The 17,488-nt window shown below is 39.2% G+C and overlaps 1 protein-coding gene across 1 annotated transcript in view; it reads left to right on the top strand.

Moving 5' to 3' along the window:
• The first annotated feature begins 262 nt into the window (after positions 1 to 262).
• The window catches only part of dnah6 (dynein, axonemal, heavy chain 6), a 52,903-nt gene continuing 35,677 nt past the window's right edge, over positions 263 to 17,488 (top strand). The window contains exons 1-27 of the mRNA XM_080881478.1: positions 263 to 979; positions 1,115 to 1,191; positions 3,017 to 3,087; positions 3,237 to 3,419; positions 4,317 to 4,466; positions 5,058 to 5,396; positions 5,535 to 5,669; positions 5,793 to 5,886; positions 6,898 to 6,958; positions 7,165 to 7,351; positions 7,472 to 7,573; positions 7,655 to 7,762; positions 7,927 to 8,013; positions 8,099 to 8,219; positions 9,246 to 9,397; positions 9,566 to 9,718; positions 9,842 to 10,093; positions 10,223 to 10,351; positions 10,513 to 10,626; positions 13,491 to 13,634; positions 13,798 to 13,953; positions 14,146 to 14,196; positions 14,671 to 14,763; positions 14,870 to 14,989; positions 15,262 to 15,442; positions 15,810 to 15,906; positions 16,686 to 16,911. Coding sequence (XP_080737604.1) covers positions 1,125 to 1,191; positions 3,017 to 3,087; positions 3,237 to 3,419; positions 4,317 to 4,466; positions 5,058 to 5,396; positions 5,535 to 5,669; positions 5,793 to 5,886; positions 6,898 to 6,958; positions 7,165 to 7,351; positions 7,472 to 7,573; positions 7,655 to 7,762; positions 7,927 to 8,013; positions 8,099 to 8,219; positions 9,246 to 9,397; positions 9,566 to 9,718; positions 9,842 to 10,093; positions 10,223 to 10,351; positions 10,513 to 10,626; positions 13,491 to 13,634; positions 13,798 to 13,953; positions 14,146 to 14,196; positions 14,671 to 14,763; positions 14,870 to 14,989; positions 15,262 to 15,442; positions 15,810 to 15,906; positions 16,686 to 16,911 — 3,573 coding nt within the window. The 5' untranslated portion in view covers positions 263 to 979; positions 1,115 to 1,124. The remainder of the gene's footprint in view (positions 980 to 1,114; positions 1,192 to 3,016; positions 3,088 to 3,236; positions 3,420 to 4,316; positions 4,467 to 5,057; positions 5,397 to 5,534; positions 5,670 to 5,792; positions 5,887 to 6,897; positions 6,959 to 7,164; positions 7,352 to 7,471; positions 7,574 to 7,654; positions 7,763 to 7,926; positions 8,014 to 8,098; positions 8,220 to 9,245; positions 9,398 to 9,565; positions 9,719 to 9,841; positions 10,094 to 10,222; positions 10,352 to 10,512; positions 10,627 to 13,490; positions 13,635 to 13,797; positions 13,954 to 14,145; positions 14,197 to 14,670; positions 14,764 to 14,869; positions 14,990 to 15,261; positions 15,443 to 15,809; positions 15,907 to 16,685; positions 16,912 to 17,488) is intronic.

The following is a 17,488-nucleotide window of genomic DNA, read 5'->3' as shown; positions in this document are numbered from 1 at the left end:
CTCCCCCGTCCCTCTTCTCAGCTGTTTCTCTTTCCCTCTTTCTTTCTCCCCTTCTTTCCCCCAGTCAAGTCTGTCCCGTATTCAGTAAGTGAAAATAAAATAAACAATAAAAGGTGAATCAAATGGACCATTACGGCAAGGCTGGGATGGTCAGTTTGGTAAAGTAAATCCGTTGGGCATCTTTCTTTGCCTTTAGACAACAATTCTGATGGCAAAAGAGCCAAACGGGACAGGCCAAAAAAAAAAAAAAAAAAAAAAAAAAAGTAAAAGATTTAACACTGAGATATTTGTGGTTTACTCAGTGTATATCTAACTGACATATGCAGTATGACAAGCTGCCAGCAGATGATCCCTGTAAAGGACTAGTACAATAGTCTCATGATGTCAGTATGATAAGAAGGACACCTCAATTCCAATTACATTTTGCGTAATAAATTAGGATATTTATATTCCGTTGAATTCCGTTTTCCAAATTTTGCCAGACATAATGGGACATAAACGTTGTTTTTACTGCCTTTTACTGTATATTTCATTTAACTCTTAGCTGTTATATGCCTGTTAAGGGGATGAAACTCTTTTGTTTTGCTCAGCTGTGGAAGAAGATGAACGTGTGGAGCGCTGACACCCTGTAGTCTCATACAAATTACACGGATGCTTGCAATAACTGCATATAGACCACTTTCACTCGAGGGGTGTGTTTGTAGTAAAATGCCAAACAAGGGACGTTAGGCTGCGTTGCATGCTGGGAAATAATTTTGTTGCTAGGAGACCGTAAACCTCATTCGGTGACGGTACAGCGCTTTGTAGCTAGTTTGACAAAGCTCTAAACACTAAGGCAGTTTAATTATTATTTTGAGAGAACAATAAGATATTCTGGTGCTGAATATTTGATTCGATAGCCTGCTTAAATACAAGGTGACTGCAATCACAACACTGTCATCAGGCATCAACGAAGTTGAAAACGTTTTCTAACTTAACGGTATGTTCAGTACAGGCCAACTGTCAGTTCGCTTCGACGTTTTCCAGCGTTTTAAGTACGTGACTTTAGCTAGTTGCATCACACTGTGCACTTGCTTTTTGCACTTCCTGTCCTCTTGTCCTTTTACTCTCTCAGGGACGAGAATATGGACTCAACTGCGAGGGGCGCGCAGCCGATCCTCCCTGCCCAAAGAAGTGCTAGTGGCTCCCCAGGTGGGTACATCCATTATTCTGTTCATTTGTGTTCATACAGCGCCAAATCACAACAACCGTCGCCTCAAGACGCTGTATATTGTACAGAGAAAACCCCAACAATCAGACGAATCCTTGAGCGCAAACACTTGGCGACAGTAGGAAGGTAAACTCCCCATTTAACAGGAAGAAACCTCCGGCATGACCAGGCTCAGGGAGGGGCAGCCATCAAGAGTGTGAGAGTGTGGGGAGTGAGACAGGACAAAACACGGGCTGTGGAAGAGAGACAATAATAACCAATGAATAAATGCAGAGTGGTGTATTTAAATAAGGTGAATGAAGAAGAAACACTAAGTGCATTGTAGGAAGCCCCCAGCAGCCTTGGTCTATTGCAGTATAACTAAGCAGGCTTCAGGGTCACATGATCCAGCGCTAAACATATGCATTGCAAAAATAAATTACAGTTTTTAAGTCTAATCTTAAGAGTAAAGAGGGTGTCTGTGTCCTGAATCCAAACTGGGAGCTGGTTCCATAATAAAAGGGTCTAAAAGCCTTAAAGGTCTAAAAGGCTAGTCTCCTGTTTTACTTTTAAATATCCTAGAAACCTACAAGTAAACAACCAGTCTGACAGCAAAGTCCTATGGTCCTATGATGTCTTTAAGATAAGATGGGGCGTGATTATTCAAGACCTTGTATGTGATCAGAAGGAGTTTAAATTAAATTCTCAATTTAACAGGGAGCCAATGAAGAGAAGCTAATGCAGGAGAAATATGCTTAATCTCTCTAGTGCCTGTCAGTACTCTCACTATAGCATTTTGGATCAACTGAAGGGGTTTCAAAGCTTTTAGTTAATGAATTACAATAGTAACAAATATTTCTGGCACAACTACACCTACTGCATGGAGAAGATAAGGATCTAATGACGCAGAGACTCCAGCAACACTTAAAAGTAATGAGAAACAACTTTATTAAGTGACCAACACATTTCGGCTTGTAGCCTTCATGAGGGTCATTGTAAAATGTAAAACAGTTTGTGTTTAAGTAAAAGCCAGGAAACAGAAAACAATTTCAAATGGATAATTAAACCTTCACAAATAAACCAGCTGACCAACTGACATTTAACGAGGTGGTATTGGTCATTTAGTTAAGTCACAGCCCAAGTCACAGCCTTCGATTCTGGACTAAACCATTAAAGATTAAAAGGGGAGGGAAAAAATCCCCACATGTCTTAACGTAATACATACTCAAAATTACACAGAAAGATGCAAATAAGTTAATATAAAGAATAAAAAAAGATAAAATTTAAAAGTAAATATAAGTACAGGAACATTAAAAGAGGAAGATGATGGAAAAATGTAGTTAAAAAATCAGTTGGTCAGTTGGTCACTGAATAAAGTTGTTTCTCATTACTTTTGCTTGTGTAGTGTTGCGGGAGTCTCCGCATCAAATTAATTACAATAGTTCAGCCTAGAAGTAATAAATGCATGAAGTAATTTTTCAGCATCACCCTGAGCAAGAATGTTTTTAATTAAAGGGATCTTGCGTAAATGCAAGAAAGCAGTCCTACATATTTGCTTAATATGCACATTGAAGGACATTTCCTGGTCAAAACTTCAAGATTCCTCCCAGTGTTACTGGAGCCCAGGTAATGCCATCCAGAGTAAGAATCTGGTTAGACACCATTTCTAAGATTTCTATCTGAATTTAGAAACAGGAAATTAGAGGTCATCTAGGCCTTTATGTCTTTAAAATTATAGTGAGTGACATATAACCAGTAAGTCTCGGGTAGTCAACCTCTTTTGCAAATGTTAGGAATAAGTTTGGTTTCTACTTGATACTGTCACAGAGCTGCTGCAAAAGCTTCCTGAACTACAGAAGCCCCCTGACCCACCAAAGCCTCCATTCAGAGATCCCCAGGTGAGACTTGGCTTATTAAGTTCAAATGGTAGATGGTATGAGATCCAGTTTACTGTATACCCAGTGTCATCCATAGGAGTTTTTGCTTATCCATAAAATAAATGAAATGATAGGGGCTTTTGCATGTCTTTTGCTTTCCTTAAATGTAGGGTGTGTTGAAGAGATGTGTAAAACGAAACGAGCCCAGTGTTCTACATTTAAAAGCTCGCGAAGAGATGATTTTTCCAGGTTGGTACACAGAGCCACAGTCATCTAAAAGTCTGGAGCAACGGCGCTGTGAAGTTATCGACCTAACTTCTCAGCCATCCTCTAAAGATGCCACTGACCAACAGGTATTAGACGATAATATGTATGAAAAAAGCCTACTATGAGCTTTAATTTGTATCATATTTGCTACATCAGCATTTGTGGCAATTTGTTGCTTAATACTGTGTTGTACAATTTATTTAGTTTGGTTTGTTTGGGGGGTTTTTTTAGAAGGTGCCTCTTACAGTGATAATGTAAACGTCTCAAAACTATCAAATATTCACCTGGGATTAAGGGTTTAAGGGATTCATTCTGCCTGGTTTCTAGGCTAAAACTGTATCCAACTATGCATTGCTTCACTTTTTGGAATTGCATTGTCTGCACAAGGGGCCACAGGTGACCATATTCCACATAGCCAGAGTGTAGTGGCGCAAGAACAAGTCCAACCATTGGGCCTTTGATGGGTGTCTTCGCCCTCTGTCTCCCCACGTTCCTGTCCCCCAGTTTGTTTTCACTGCTGAGCTATCCAATAAAGGCATAAACATGCCCTATTTTATGAAATCATGTGAATGCAATAACTGAAAAGGAAGTCACTGAGGGTGTATGTCATAGCTGCATCTACTAGGAGGCTGAGGGGTTATTCTGGTGGCTGCCAGTGTTTATATATTTAGCAGTACACGCTTTGAGTTTTTTTAATCAAATCCAGATGAAATATTAACACTCATTCTTCTACATTTTTGTGTGCAAACTTTGGCTTTCACCAGTTCTGCACTTTGGAATGATTTAGTATATTTCAACAGCTTCAACATGTTCCTTAAATAATTCAATAATTACAGCAGTTCAACTCAAACCATTCAGCTTTCAGCATTCACACTGCATTTTCTTTAGGAAGTTAGTCAAGCTATCGTTATAAATCTTTTCACATCCATAAAAGAATCAAACTGTTATGAGCTTATGCAGTTTTTTGCTTACCTTTAATGTAGGTTGTGCCAAAGAGGCTTGTGAGACCTAAGAAATCGAGTCTCCAACACTTAAAAGCCTCTGAGCAGTCATCCACACCAAAAGATCTGAAACAAAGGCACCATGAAGCTGTCCACCTACCTCCTCTGCCATCCACTAAAAATGTCCAACAGGTATGAGAAGTCAATAGGTATGATTTTAAAAAAGCTTGCCCTTTAAAATATTGTGTGACCAGCCCTTGTCTGATGTCGCAAGCATTGCACACACAGTACAGAAAGTACTCTAGTCTAGTATTTATAAGTTAAAGTTAGTTAAAGTAAATACTGTATCATAAAAGAGGTCCCTTGACATATTCAGGCAGCTTGATAATGTAGCGGTAACACTACACACCTTTGGAGTGGGAGTCGGAAGTTCGATTCCCACCCAGTATCCATTAAGTAAGGATCCTGGTTAGACCCCCCATGCTAAAAACCAAGCCCTGGAATGGTGTGGCTACTTCTGCAGCCTGTCAGCAGCTCAGACGCGAAACATTTCACTGCGTATCGTACTCTGTATGATTGTGTAGGTGACAAATAAAGCTTGTTTGAGGAATTTGTAATAATGGTAGCATATTTTACATTAAAAAGCAATATAGTGCTGTAGTACATCAGTAAACAATATCTATAGTGTACAGTGAATAGGTAGTTCCAAAATATGTCTAAAGCAATTTTCTGTCATAATTGCCACTATAACTGGAAAACTTAACTTCTCTCTTCTTTCCTCAGCCCTTAAAGGGTGTGATGTCAACCCCCCCTCTCCCAAGGCTTCCCATTAAGAGTTATATACAGCGGGACTATACTTCCAAATCTCAACTTAATGAGTACCACAGTACTGACTTTGTTTTGACTGACAGTCAAACTGTGATTTCGGAGTCTGATGGTGATGATGCAGGATTGCTAATTGTGAAGCACTGGGAAAAGAACGTATGCAAGCTGCGATGCATCCCCTTCTTTGCACGCTACAGACTATGGAAACCTTTCTATGTCTGGCACAGAAATGTTCGTGCCAACAAGATGACTTTGGCCAGGGAGTCACTACAAAAAAATTTGTTTATTGTCATCCCGGTATGTGTATGTACAAACTGAAGTCTGTTTTTAGTGAGCTCTAAATATTTTCAGAGAGAGAAAGTCTTTGAATTATACAGATTTTAATAAAAGTGTGGTTCTTTTATCATGTTCTTTACATTTGTCTATGTTAATCAGAATCTAAGTCCTGCACTGATGGATATTAGGAAAATGTGCTGCCAACTTATTGAAACAGGCTTCTGTCACGTGAAGAAAAAGTATGCATACACACTGCAGGAATTCCAGGACAGTAAGATCAAACAACTACAAGAGGTGCAGTTGTATAAGAACTTTTCATATATATATGTGTATGTGTATGTATATACTGATATTGTCTGTTTCATTACATTGGTTATAAGGTTATTATTACATTATTGCTTTCTTTCTTATTATCAGGCATACAGCGACCTGAAGGGGTTTCATGAACTAGTAAAGGAGGAGACAGTTTATACCTGTGGCCGCTACTTGATGGATGCTAAAGCTCGTGTTGGTGCGTACATGATGTGGATACTGTTTAAGACACATGCTGGTGGCCACGAACTAATTGCCACTGTGGCTATATAAGCCACATAGGTTAACCTTGGCTTGAAGACCTTTCTGAGCAGGTTGGAACTGGAGAGATAGTCTCTTCACTCTGAGAATCTGGGTTACAATGTAACCAACTGTTCTCTTTCATCTCTCTGTCTTACATATTTCATATGTAAGAGTCCATATGAACTCCATGTGTCCATAGGCTTATATGGACTCTGTATAATTCAAAGACTTCCTTCAGTGGACTCTGTAAGACACCATGAGAAAACCAAGCATATGCAGCTGTTCAGGCAGTTCAGGCATTAGGCTAGACCCCTGCTAGCCACATGGGCACGGTCTGGGCCTAAGTAATACACACACTTACCATGGCCACCCTCTATAGGCATATTTATTCCACAACTTAAATAGGTGTCGTCCACTGGGCTAGCCATATTCTGTCTGGGAAATGTGCTGGAGTAATTTGGGTAACAATCACACGTCATATACTTAATGTTATACAGGTTCTAAAAACTATGGGTGTGATGCAGTTTTCTGTCGCTGCGACTGTTGAAATGTGACTCTGAGAGTCAGGTAGCAATTGCCAACAGCACAATGTTTTTTTGTAACTGTCTGGTGAGTTGGGTAGGATGAATGAAAGCAGCCTGACTTTTCCTCTAACTGGCCAGATTTCACGTGGCAAAAATGGCTACGACAGCAGGTTGGTGAAGCACCCAAGCTTTTCACTAGTTTGTGTAGGGGGAGACAACAGCCATCTCTGAAGAGGTCGGGGTGACCAGCTCTCTTCTTACAATTTAAGCAGACATGCTGATGTTACGCACACTACACGCATTATAGGTACTTAAAGAGTATCCATGCTGCACTGTGGGGATGTAGGTTGCAGAGATAGTCTTGACACAATAGAGAAAGTTGATTTGTATATCCAGATGTAGATCACAAAGTTCAAAGCCTGTTCATGCTCGGTTTGTCACAGAACAAGAAAAGAAGATCGCATCAGGGACCAACATGTCTTTTTTCTTCAACCACGTCATCCAGTGGGTGCATTTTATTTCTGTCTTTGCTTCCCAAAATGTAATATGTTTTCTGTATTGATTTGTATATTAAGCATACTGTACTTTTTTGTTTTAATAACAAAACACTCACATAAGTAAATAAGCAAAATGGCAAAAATACAGAACAGATAATCATGGCTCAAGCACATCTGTCACACTAACGATGTCTTTGTTTCTTACCTGCCCAGCTTTGTTCGACTTGTTGACTATTTGGTTATCACCACCTTGCACAGCTGTGGAGTGATTGCAGTGGATGAAATACTGACTCTCCTGCAAGTGCAGGCAGGTCCAACACCCAGCAATGCCATCATTCAAAGCTGGACCCTTGACTCAGACGCTGCCACTGACTGTACTGAAAAAGAGATGGATGAAAAGGTAGGGGAATTATTCAGTACAAGTAACTGTAAAAATATTGCATTTATTTTTGTAGCCATGAGAAATCGAGATGTCAAGAGAACACATTCTTGTTTATGCCAATATATGTATCTTCATCAGACTATTGAGTCAGAAGCTCCTCAATTCCATCCTGTATTCATGTCTGAGTTGATCCTGGACACAAACAGCTTGACTTATAAACCCTCTGAAGAGAACTTCTGGGTATGATTAGTTTTTACACTGTATAGTTTATTGTTTCTAATCAGAAAATACCCATCAACATTATGTTTCTATTTCCTACAGGAGACTGTTGCAGATTTTATCAAGCATTTTGAGAACATGGTGACGTCAGTTAAGGATCTTACTAAAGATCCTATTTTTAATTCAGTGATTGAACCTCAAAGGGGTGAGGTTAGTGACGTTTTTCAATCTATTTCAACATATTTTCAACCTGCCTCATATTTATACTTAAAATTGTCAGATTTTTTGATATGATTGAAGTATTATGGTTATGTTGAATTTTAATTTGCAATTAATATGGGATTTTATTTGAATGTTTTATATGTTTCTGGAAGGTGGTAAATAAATATGAAAATGCACCCTCTTTGAAAGTTATCCTAAACAATGACGTCTACCTGCAAAGTTTAAAGCAAAGCATCCAGGTCAGTGTTTTTACTGTGTTGTTTTCCTACGGTCTCATGGCGTCCTGATAGCTTTGAACTGAGCTGATGTATTTTTCTCCTTCAGAGGTCATTCCAGATTGTATTTGCTGCTGCAAACGTGTACTCACACATGTTTGAGCACTTTCTGAGAATCTACAAGGAGAATGAAAGTTTGGATCTGGATGCACTGCAGGGACAGGATCAAGGTAATGTGCAGTACATCAGCATCAACACTGTTAGAGCTTTCTGTAAATTTCTGTGTTTTTTGTCTTTGTTTTGAAAAGATAAAGGTTTTATTTGTCAGATAGTTGGACACTTAAAAACAGCACATTCATGTGTTGTCACTGGGTGTATCGTTGAAATATGACAAATGTCCTCCCTCATAATATGCTTTTTAATATTTATTTAACTTTTGCATTGGTCCTTTCGGTCCTTTCTTGGCCTGCTGCTTTTCTTTAATGCGTTTTTTTGTTATGGAAATGTTTTATAGTTTACTGCCCAGACAGGATCCATATGACTCAGTGTGATTTCAATTGTGTCCTTACAAAACATATTTCATTTTGTCTTTTAATACTTCAAGCTGTCACCAAATTCACATACCTTCAGAGACCATTACATATTATTATTTCTACTCCATTAAGAAAATTATTATTCTCTTCTTGTAGCCAGCAGTCAGTTTGCAGCAATATTTTGTTTTAGCATATTCATTCCACTCTCTGTTGAAGCCTCTATATCTTAGATCATAGCTTGGATCATAGACCCCACAGTTTGATTGTTCTCAGCAAATTAAATTGTTCTTTACAAGTTTGGCAGAGTCTCTCTACAAGTAAAAGTCAGTGTACGTAATGATATGGATATGACATGGAATCTTTCTTATCACTGTAGGTTTAGGTAACAGTACAGGGTCAATCAATTGTTGTAGCCTATACTATATTGATTTTTTAAAACATTTTTTTCATTCTTAGTTTGATGGTTGTTATGTTTATTTTAGAACACCTTACATTATAAATGCTTTTAATATTCTTGGGAAAACGTTCGGTCTAAAAAAGCAAAATGGGGATATTGGACATGTTTCTGAATAGGAGAAAATAAAATAAAGTCACGAAGAATAATAAGTTAATAAGTTTTACTTGTTAACTTATTGTTCTTGTGGTTTGTTTACAAAAAGCAAAGAAACCACAAGATACATGTTATTTCCTTTTTTGCTGATAATTCTTGATTTTATCTCACAGATTTATCCTTCTTTCAAAAAGCGCTCAAGTTATACCCCACACAGCAAAAGGAAGCCGCGGGTATTCAGCAGAGGACACATCTTGGTTTACTGGTTGTGGACAAAGGACAGCTCAAAGAGAAGCTTGTGTCATCTTCCCTCCGAAATCTGGAGGTTAGGATTAGCCTATCTGCACATGCATGCAATACACTCAATAAGTTAGTCCACTAAAATGTATTTTTTTTCCCATTATTATTTTGTTTTTTGTTTTTCATCTAAATTTTACTCTTGATTGTTTTGGAAACATTTGGAAATGTTTTTGACCATAAAATGTGATTTAAGGTCATCAATCACATGCTCACCCAACTCGCTAAGAGGAAAGTAGACGCCATAGTGACGGAAGTTTGTGAGGCCGAAGTTAAACTAGGTTTCAGTCCTTCTACTACAGCTCAGCTGGCTGACTTTCTCACATTTGTGGATGAGATTCAGGAGAGGGTGAGACGCTCCTGTTTAATAATTAAATCCAATAAACCAATAAAACAGCAGCTTGTTTTCTTTTTCCTCAGCTTCCTTTCTCTGCTTTACTTGACTCCATATTTCCATTTTTTGTTTTGCTAGATTATAGAAATAAAAGAAGAGCAGAAATCAGTATCCAAAATGTACGATCTGATCAACATGTACTCAGTTCCCACACCACCAGAAGATCTTGTGAAGTTTGCCGCACTGGAACCCTTTATTGAGTCGTTAAGCTCTGTCATGCTAAAGGCAGTGCTACAGCGGAATGGTACTATGGAAAAGTTTTGCAGCTGCTTGCAGAAGGATATAAAGGAAATCAAACAGGAGGACATGAAAATCCAGCTTAAATTGCAGGTATAAAAAGATGATGACTTTGTTTTTAATTTTGTTGTTATTTTTCTTTTTAATAATGCTAACTAATGGACAATTAAAAAAACAAAATACATTTGGTATAATTAAAAACTTGTGGATTTCAATGTGTAGGATCCACAAATTCTAGACATCAATGCTGATTCATCACAAGTGCATCTGCTGTTGAGGGAGATCAAGATTTCCATAGAAAAGCTACAGGCCAAAGCATCCTCCTGCATAGCCTACCAGAAGAAATTCAAGGTATTTCTTCTTTCAATGTAAACATATTTCATAGAAATTAGATCAGGCCATAACAGTTTCAATGTGTGCTAAAAAAAAGTTGTTACTTTAATTTTGAAAGCCAAATTTCTGACCACCTGAAAACAACTTACTCTCCCATTCTCTGTTTTTAATTAATAAAGATGGAGGTGACCAAATTTGAGTCACTGGAGCAGCTGACGGCAATGTTCAAGCTAAAGCAGTTGCTCTGGACCTCTCTGGAGCAATGGGACCCTTTACAGAACGGATGGCAGCAGGTGAGGTGCAAACGTTTAATTCTATATCTACAGCACTGAAAGTAATTCTTTCACCACCTGCTCAATTTGTGAGTGGGCGCAGGGAGGTTTGGGGTCTTCACTCACCCCGGTTCTGTTAGCCGTCAGGGCTGGGGGGCTGGGAGGAGGTGCTGGCCGTCAGATTGGGGTCTGGGATGCGGGGCCTCCCTGCTACTGCAGATAAGGAGGTGGTCCGCTTGCCTCCACCCCAGAGAGAAGGGTTACATCTCCTGGGTCTAGGTGCGGCTTGCCCCTCTGAGGGCGGGGGTACCTGGACCTGGGATATAGAGTATGTTTGGGGAGTGCGACTATCTGTGCAGTGTCTATTTGTGTCTGTCTACACGTTGGGTGAGTGCCGAGTATTTGGTTGTGCATATGGGGTGGGAATGCATGTCTGTGTCCGCGTACGCCTGTTCGTCTGTGTCTATATGTCAGGTTGGGTCTTAGACTCAACCTCTCTGGGTACATCTCAGGCCCTCTAAAGTACGGAGGCCTATCTCCCCTCACCACACTCCCTGCCGGTGGCTGATGCCCTCAGACGTTGGTGTGTTGGTGGTCCTTGTCGTCTGGGGCTGGGCGCTCATGTATGTACCGGCTCACTCCTGGTGGCCGATTGGCGGGGCCTGGCGCCTGTGGCCCGGCTGGGCCCCTTCCGGGGGATGGGATGCCCTCAGGCCTCTGGCCTCTGGGCCTGAAGCTCGGTCCTCTCTGGCACAGCTGGCTGCCGGCAGAGCCCGCGGGCACGCCACCGCAACCCCCTCTGGCCTCTGCTCCGTACCCTCATACCCTGGAGGACAGGGCTGTGGCTCCCCACACTCCCTAGCAGATCGTTACATGGAGAAACCTTTGGAATACAAGCATGCTGATCCACACAGGTGTGCACACGGGTGTTCACAGACGCGGACTACACCTTTCTTGGCTGCTGCCTCAAAGCACATTGTGCGCTGTCTATCTTGCGTGCTGCACAATATCGTTTAATATTTAGTATCTACTGTTATCTACTGCTAGCTAGTTTGTTGTGATGGTGCTGTTTTTTATTATGTTGCTCTTTTTTTGTTTGCTTTCTCTTCTGTTTTTTTTCTCCATACAGGTGATCCAGGTGTTTTGCTTGTTTTTCTTTCTTTCTCTCCCTCTCTTTCTTTCATTCTTTCTCCCTGTCCTATCCCCCAGTCATGTCTGTCCCATTTGTAGCAACCGAAAATAAAATAAATACATAATTATAATAAAGGTCAATCAAATGGACCAATATGGCAAGGCCATGATGATCCACTTGGTAAAATAAATCCGCTTGGCATCTTTCTTGGCCTTAAGACAACAATTCTGATGACTAAAGATCCAAACGGGACACAAAAAAAGAAAAAGAAAAGAAAAAAAAAGAAATGTCTGCAGTCTGAATGTCTGAACATACACTCACAAATACAAATGTTAAAAATGTGGAGCTGCTAGTATGAACCCACAGAGAACGTGACTTTTTGGAATTGAAATGAAAGTACTTTGACCCACCCACAGCTGAGCCGTGTCATAGAGGCCACTCTGTGTGTGAGTTTGTGTGTGTCAGTCCTTCATGTCAGCATTCATCAGTTTGTTTGTGACTGGCAGAAACTTTGATGGCAGCAGCACAGTTGACCATGAGTGGTGTCACAACTACCAAAGGCTTAGTTATGATTTTGACTCTGATGTGTCTGCTCCATCTTTCAAGTGCACTGATAAACAAGGACAAACTGGAGGAGCTGAAGGGAAATGTTGAAACATCACAAAAGGAAACAGCGAGAAGGAAGGCTGAAAATAATTTAGACAGAGCCTATGTTCCAGCTATCTTTGATGATTTTGGACGTCTCATGGATCCTTTGTGTGAAGTTATGAAGCCATTGTTGATTTCTACATCACTGCTTAGACCAGTGTTGGATGCAATGGATGACCTAAAGACTTGTGATGGCAACACTAACACAACTAGAAAATAATAAAGATGAAATGTAGCATGTTAGTCAGCGTCTGTCTCTGGTATTAAATGTTCTGTATCTGTAAACCTTCTCTTTCATACTGTGCTGCCTCAAAATCAAAGCTAACTGTACACTTGACTTATAAACTTTGACAAGAAAAAAAAACATCTAAATGATTCAGAGAAGACTTTGAAGAAATTGCTGTGGTTGGATAAAAGTAATATCAAGCTGGGACAGGGCCCTATACACAAAATCTTGGGAATTTAGTTCCCTCAGCCAGAACACTGAAGAACACTGTGGATGGATCTTCCAGCATAACAATGACCCTAACATACCACCAAGGCAACAATGGAGCGGCTAAATAGGAAGCACATTAATGTTATTGAATGGCCAATTCAGTCTGTTGACCTGAATCCCGATAGAAAAATCTATGGAAGGAACAGCCATGTGACTGTTAAGATAGCTCTAAATCTTTTAGGATTAGAGAGTTTTCCATTAAAGAGAAGTGGGCCAAAATCCCTCCTGTGTGCAAACCTGGTGATAAATTACGAGAAAAATCTTACCGCTGTGCTTACCAACAAAGGTTTCTCTGTAAAGTACAAAGTCATGTTTTTCTTCAGGAACAAATACTTTCACTTAATGATTTCAATTAATTACATGCAAAATAATTTATAACTTTTATGCACTGTTTATTTATATGGATATTTAGATGATATTCCGTCTCTCACCATGAAAACAAGACACTGTTCATTTCTTTGTAAGTGAGCCAAGTTACAAATTTAGCAGGGGATTAAATGATTATTTCCTCCACTGTATAGCAAGTCTGTCCATGCATACACTATAAAGTACAGTTTATAAATGAATGCCATTAGCTCTACTGTGTTCTTTCATTTTATCCATCACTAGAGCACGCTTCAACAACTGGACATGGAGCAGTTTAGCTCACAAGTCAACAAACACAACAAGTACGTCAACCAGCTTGAAAAGGGTCTGCCACGTAACAATATAGTTCCCTGTCTGAAGAACAAGGTGGACGTGATGATGCACAGAGTGGGTAGAAAAAAAGTGTTATGAAATATCTCATATTTTTTGTTTCATAGATAATGTTGCTAGCAGCCTCTTTATAAAATCATACCACATTAAAATATGGGCTGAAAGTAATAGACTGTTTTTGTGACTGCCCAAGTGGTATTTATGTGTTCTTTTTTTTTAGCTGCCTGTGATCACTGATCTTCGTAACCCATGTCTGAAACCGGAACATTGGAAGACTTTGGAGTCTTTGGTGGGGACTTCCCTCAATGTGGATGAACTTACCATAGCTGGTTTAGAGGAGCTCAGTGTTTTCTCATATGGCAAGGAGATTCAGGAGGTAAAATGTATATAATATGAGATTTGCTTGTTCTGCTTAGGAGACTCTGGGTACTACTGAGTACACAACACATCCTAATACCTAATAAAAGTTACAGATTGATTAGAGATCCCAAATTTATCAGCTCATCATTAAATTGCAACTATAGTTATGGCAAACTCCTTAGGAACTGACACAAATATTAACTTTTAGGTTTCAGGACAAGCTTCAGGTGAGGCATCAATGGAGACCATTATCACAAAGGTATGTGGGTTAAATATAACTATTTATACAGATATTACATCTCATTAAAAGTACTAAATTAGAAGTTACATTTACATATCTCTCTATTTAATATACTATCCCCACATTTTATACCCAAATATGAGTAAAAGCCACTCAAATGTTACTTGATTTCAGAGAAAAAATGCTAATCTATTAGTGTAAAAGGGAAGAAACAGTTAGCTACGTTTGCATAACCAATTAACAAGACAAGATACGACACGTTACATGGCTATAACTATAATAGCATAAGAGGTCTAATGCAGCAGATGTTTCCACCATAGACAGGTTAACTGTTTTGGCTGCAGTGACAGATTTAGCACACTACTCAACACAATATCTACGCTCCTTTTGGAAATTCACGTTTATGGGAGAATAAACATGCATGCAAAACGATATTTAAGAAATTCCATGTGTTACTGCGTGTTGATGAAGCACTCCTAATGGGTCTTGCAGGTGGAGGATTTGTGGAAGAACACAGAGTTTACTGTGCTGTCCCATGGTGACACTAAGGATGTCTTTATCTTGGGAGGCACGGATGATATCCAGGTTGTGATGAGTTGCACTTTCATGCAGTCTATTGTAAAACATCACCAGTGTTTCAGTATCTCTAAATGTTTATGTTTCATCCCTCTGTGTTTATTTATGTGTGAAGGTACTCCTGGATGACAGCATTATCAGTGTGGGCGCAGTGGCATCCTCACGCTATGTAGCTCCCATCAAGGGGAGGGTCAAGAAATTGCTGACACAGCTGATCCTTTTTAACCAAACATTGGTAAAGTCTTTTAAAATAGTTTATTTCTAAGTGAAACTGGTTCAGCTGTAATAAAGGTTTGCTTTCTTAAATGCAGATCCAGTTTCATTCACATTGGCTTTCCTCAGTGGCTGTAGAAAAGAAAACAAAATACTTGCAAAATTATTTTTCAAAGTTTACTGAGTTCAGTAGATGGTTTAAGGGAACATTGTTGAGTTTTTTGTCTTTTTCATTAATTCCTATGCATTTTATATACTCTGTCTGCTCACTGTGTTTCTTTTTTTCCTTTCTAGGAGGAGTGGCTTACATGTCAAAGGAACTGGTTATACCTAGAAAGTATCTTTTTGGCTCCAGACATAAAAAGACAGCTGCCTGCTGAGTCAGAAATGTTTCTTAAAGTTGACAAGTCCTGGGAAGAGATCATGGCTAAAGTTAACTGGATGCCCAATGCTTTTGATGCAGCCACACAGACTGGTATGTGACTGTAAATGATTCATGACAGACGCGACTGTGTTTCAGCGGTTTTCAGCATTCTTTATTTTCATGGTTGCTGTTTTACACACACGGCTGTAGCTTTGCAGCTCACAGCTGAACACATCACCCACAACAACAACAAAAGACAGACAGGACCCAGTTCAGACTTTAAGCCGGCGAGGCATGATTGCGGATGTCGCTCAGGTGTCACCACGCCACAGTGACCAAACACGATGCATTAAAACAGCATTGTAGGGATGTTAATGCTGAAAGACGAAGGCAGAATTACTGTACATGCAAATACATGCATTCATGAAGGCGACTATGCTGACACACTGCATACAAGCCTGTTGTTTTATTCCAAAAGGTCTGTTGGAGACTTTGCAGCAGAACAATGCTCTTTTGGATGAGATACAGAAGTGTCTGGAAGCTTACCTGGAGTCCAAGAGAGCCATCTTCCCAAGGTACTATGCACACATGATTTGTTTGTTTGTTACATGATAGAAAAGCAGGCCTGTACACTGTATTGCAGCTAGAAGCCTCAGATAAGAGTAGAAAAACAATGCTGTCAACACCAGACACCAGCAACTAGTATCTTCAGTTCCCAGACATCCCAGTTAAAATAAGATGGGATGCTACACAGTCATAAACACGGCCCTGTCCTCATTTTTTTTAAATTTGTTGTGACATTTGATGTTTTCTGTTGTGTGAATAAAATATGGTTGTATGTGATTTTAAAATCCCTTATTCCACCACACCAAGTATATCATATTTGATATGCAAGTTTTGTGCATTCTTTGAGTTTTTGAGACTTCTACAACAACAGTGTAAATTTTGAATTTACACACATTTTGAATGGACTGTTTTAAACTTCACTTTGCTTGATCTTCATAAAAATCTCATGCTGCCGATTGATTCATAAAAATCAATCGGCAGCATGTTTAATTTTTAAATGCAATTAAAGATGCGGAGTTTGAAAGATTATTTGTGGATGCCGCGGTAATCTGGGTTCACCAAAAGTACATTTTGAAAGCAACAATTTTCATGTTTAGTCTATCGACATCTGATTGAAGATCATGGCAATGTAATATTCTTTTCCTTCCTTTAGATATGTTTCATAGACAATCTGATCTCTTAATGTCTAATTATTCATATTTTACATTTTTTGTTTTTAGAAAATGACAAACATTATTGTTAGATTGTTTGCATGCTGTGCTATGTACCTTTTGTCTGTGACTTACAGGTTTTACTTCTTATCCAATGATGAACTGCTAAAGATTCTTGCTCAGACACGTAACCCTCAGGCAGTGCAGCCTCACCTCAGGAAGTGTTTTGATGCCATCACTCGACTGGAGTTTGCTTTATTGCCTGAAGAACCTTCTGGTACTCCAGAAATGTTGGATGATGGAGAGCAGAAGACCATATATAGCACAGACATCCTGAATATGGTGTCCCCTGAGGGAGAAAAGGTCAGGCTTGAGGAACCTTCAGTCATCTGGTCATTATTGTCTGTGTTTAATTCTGCATGTTATTCTCTCTTTAGGTCTTTGTTATAAAGTAGAAAAACTTTCTGATGTTTTTTACTCATTTGGCAGGTTAGAATTCCTAAATTGAACCAGTCATTGAGATACAAGTAAGATATGATTCTTAGGTAGCCAGTCATTTGAAAGCAAGAAGCTCACATGCACAAAATCTAAGAGAACAGTCTTAAAGAATAATATTATATCCTAATCACAAAGTATATGTAATTTTTAATGCAAGTGTGGATTTTATAGTTTGAGCTCTCTTTAATAAATACTACTTCTCTCTCACTTGGCAACCATCTTAGTATAGTAAGAACTACTGTATCTCAAGTGCAAGGACTTAGCAAGTACCAATTAAGGCATAAAAGGGACATCCCAAGTCTTAGTTTGCACCCAAAACTAGAAACATAATAAGACATGAATGGTGATGTTATCATGGACATTTGTTTTACAAGAATTCTTTTGTTGACATCTGTTTGCTGCTCTGGGTTTTCTTATTCACATGAAAAACTCCAGTCTTTGC

Source organism: Rhamphochromis sp. 'chilingali', assembly GCF_963969265.1.
Source record: "Rhamphochromis sp. 'chilingali' genome assembly, chromosome: 4".
NCBI lineage: Eukaryota > Metazoa > Chordata > Actinopteri > Cichliformes > Cichlidae > Rhamphochromis > Rhamphochromis sp. 'chilingali'.
This window is presented reverse-complemented; position numbering and strand designations above follow the sequence as displayed.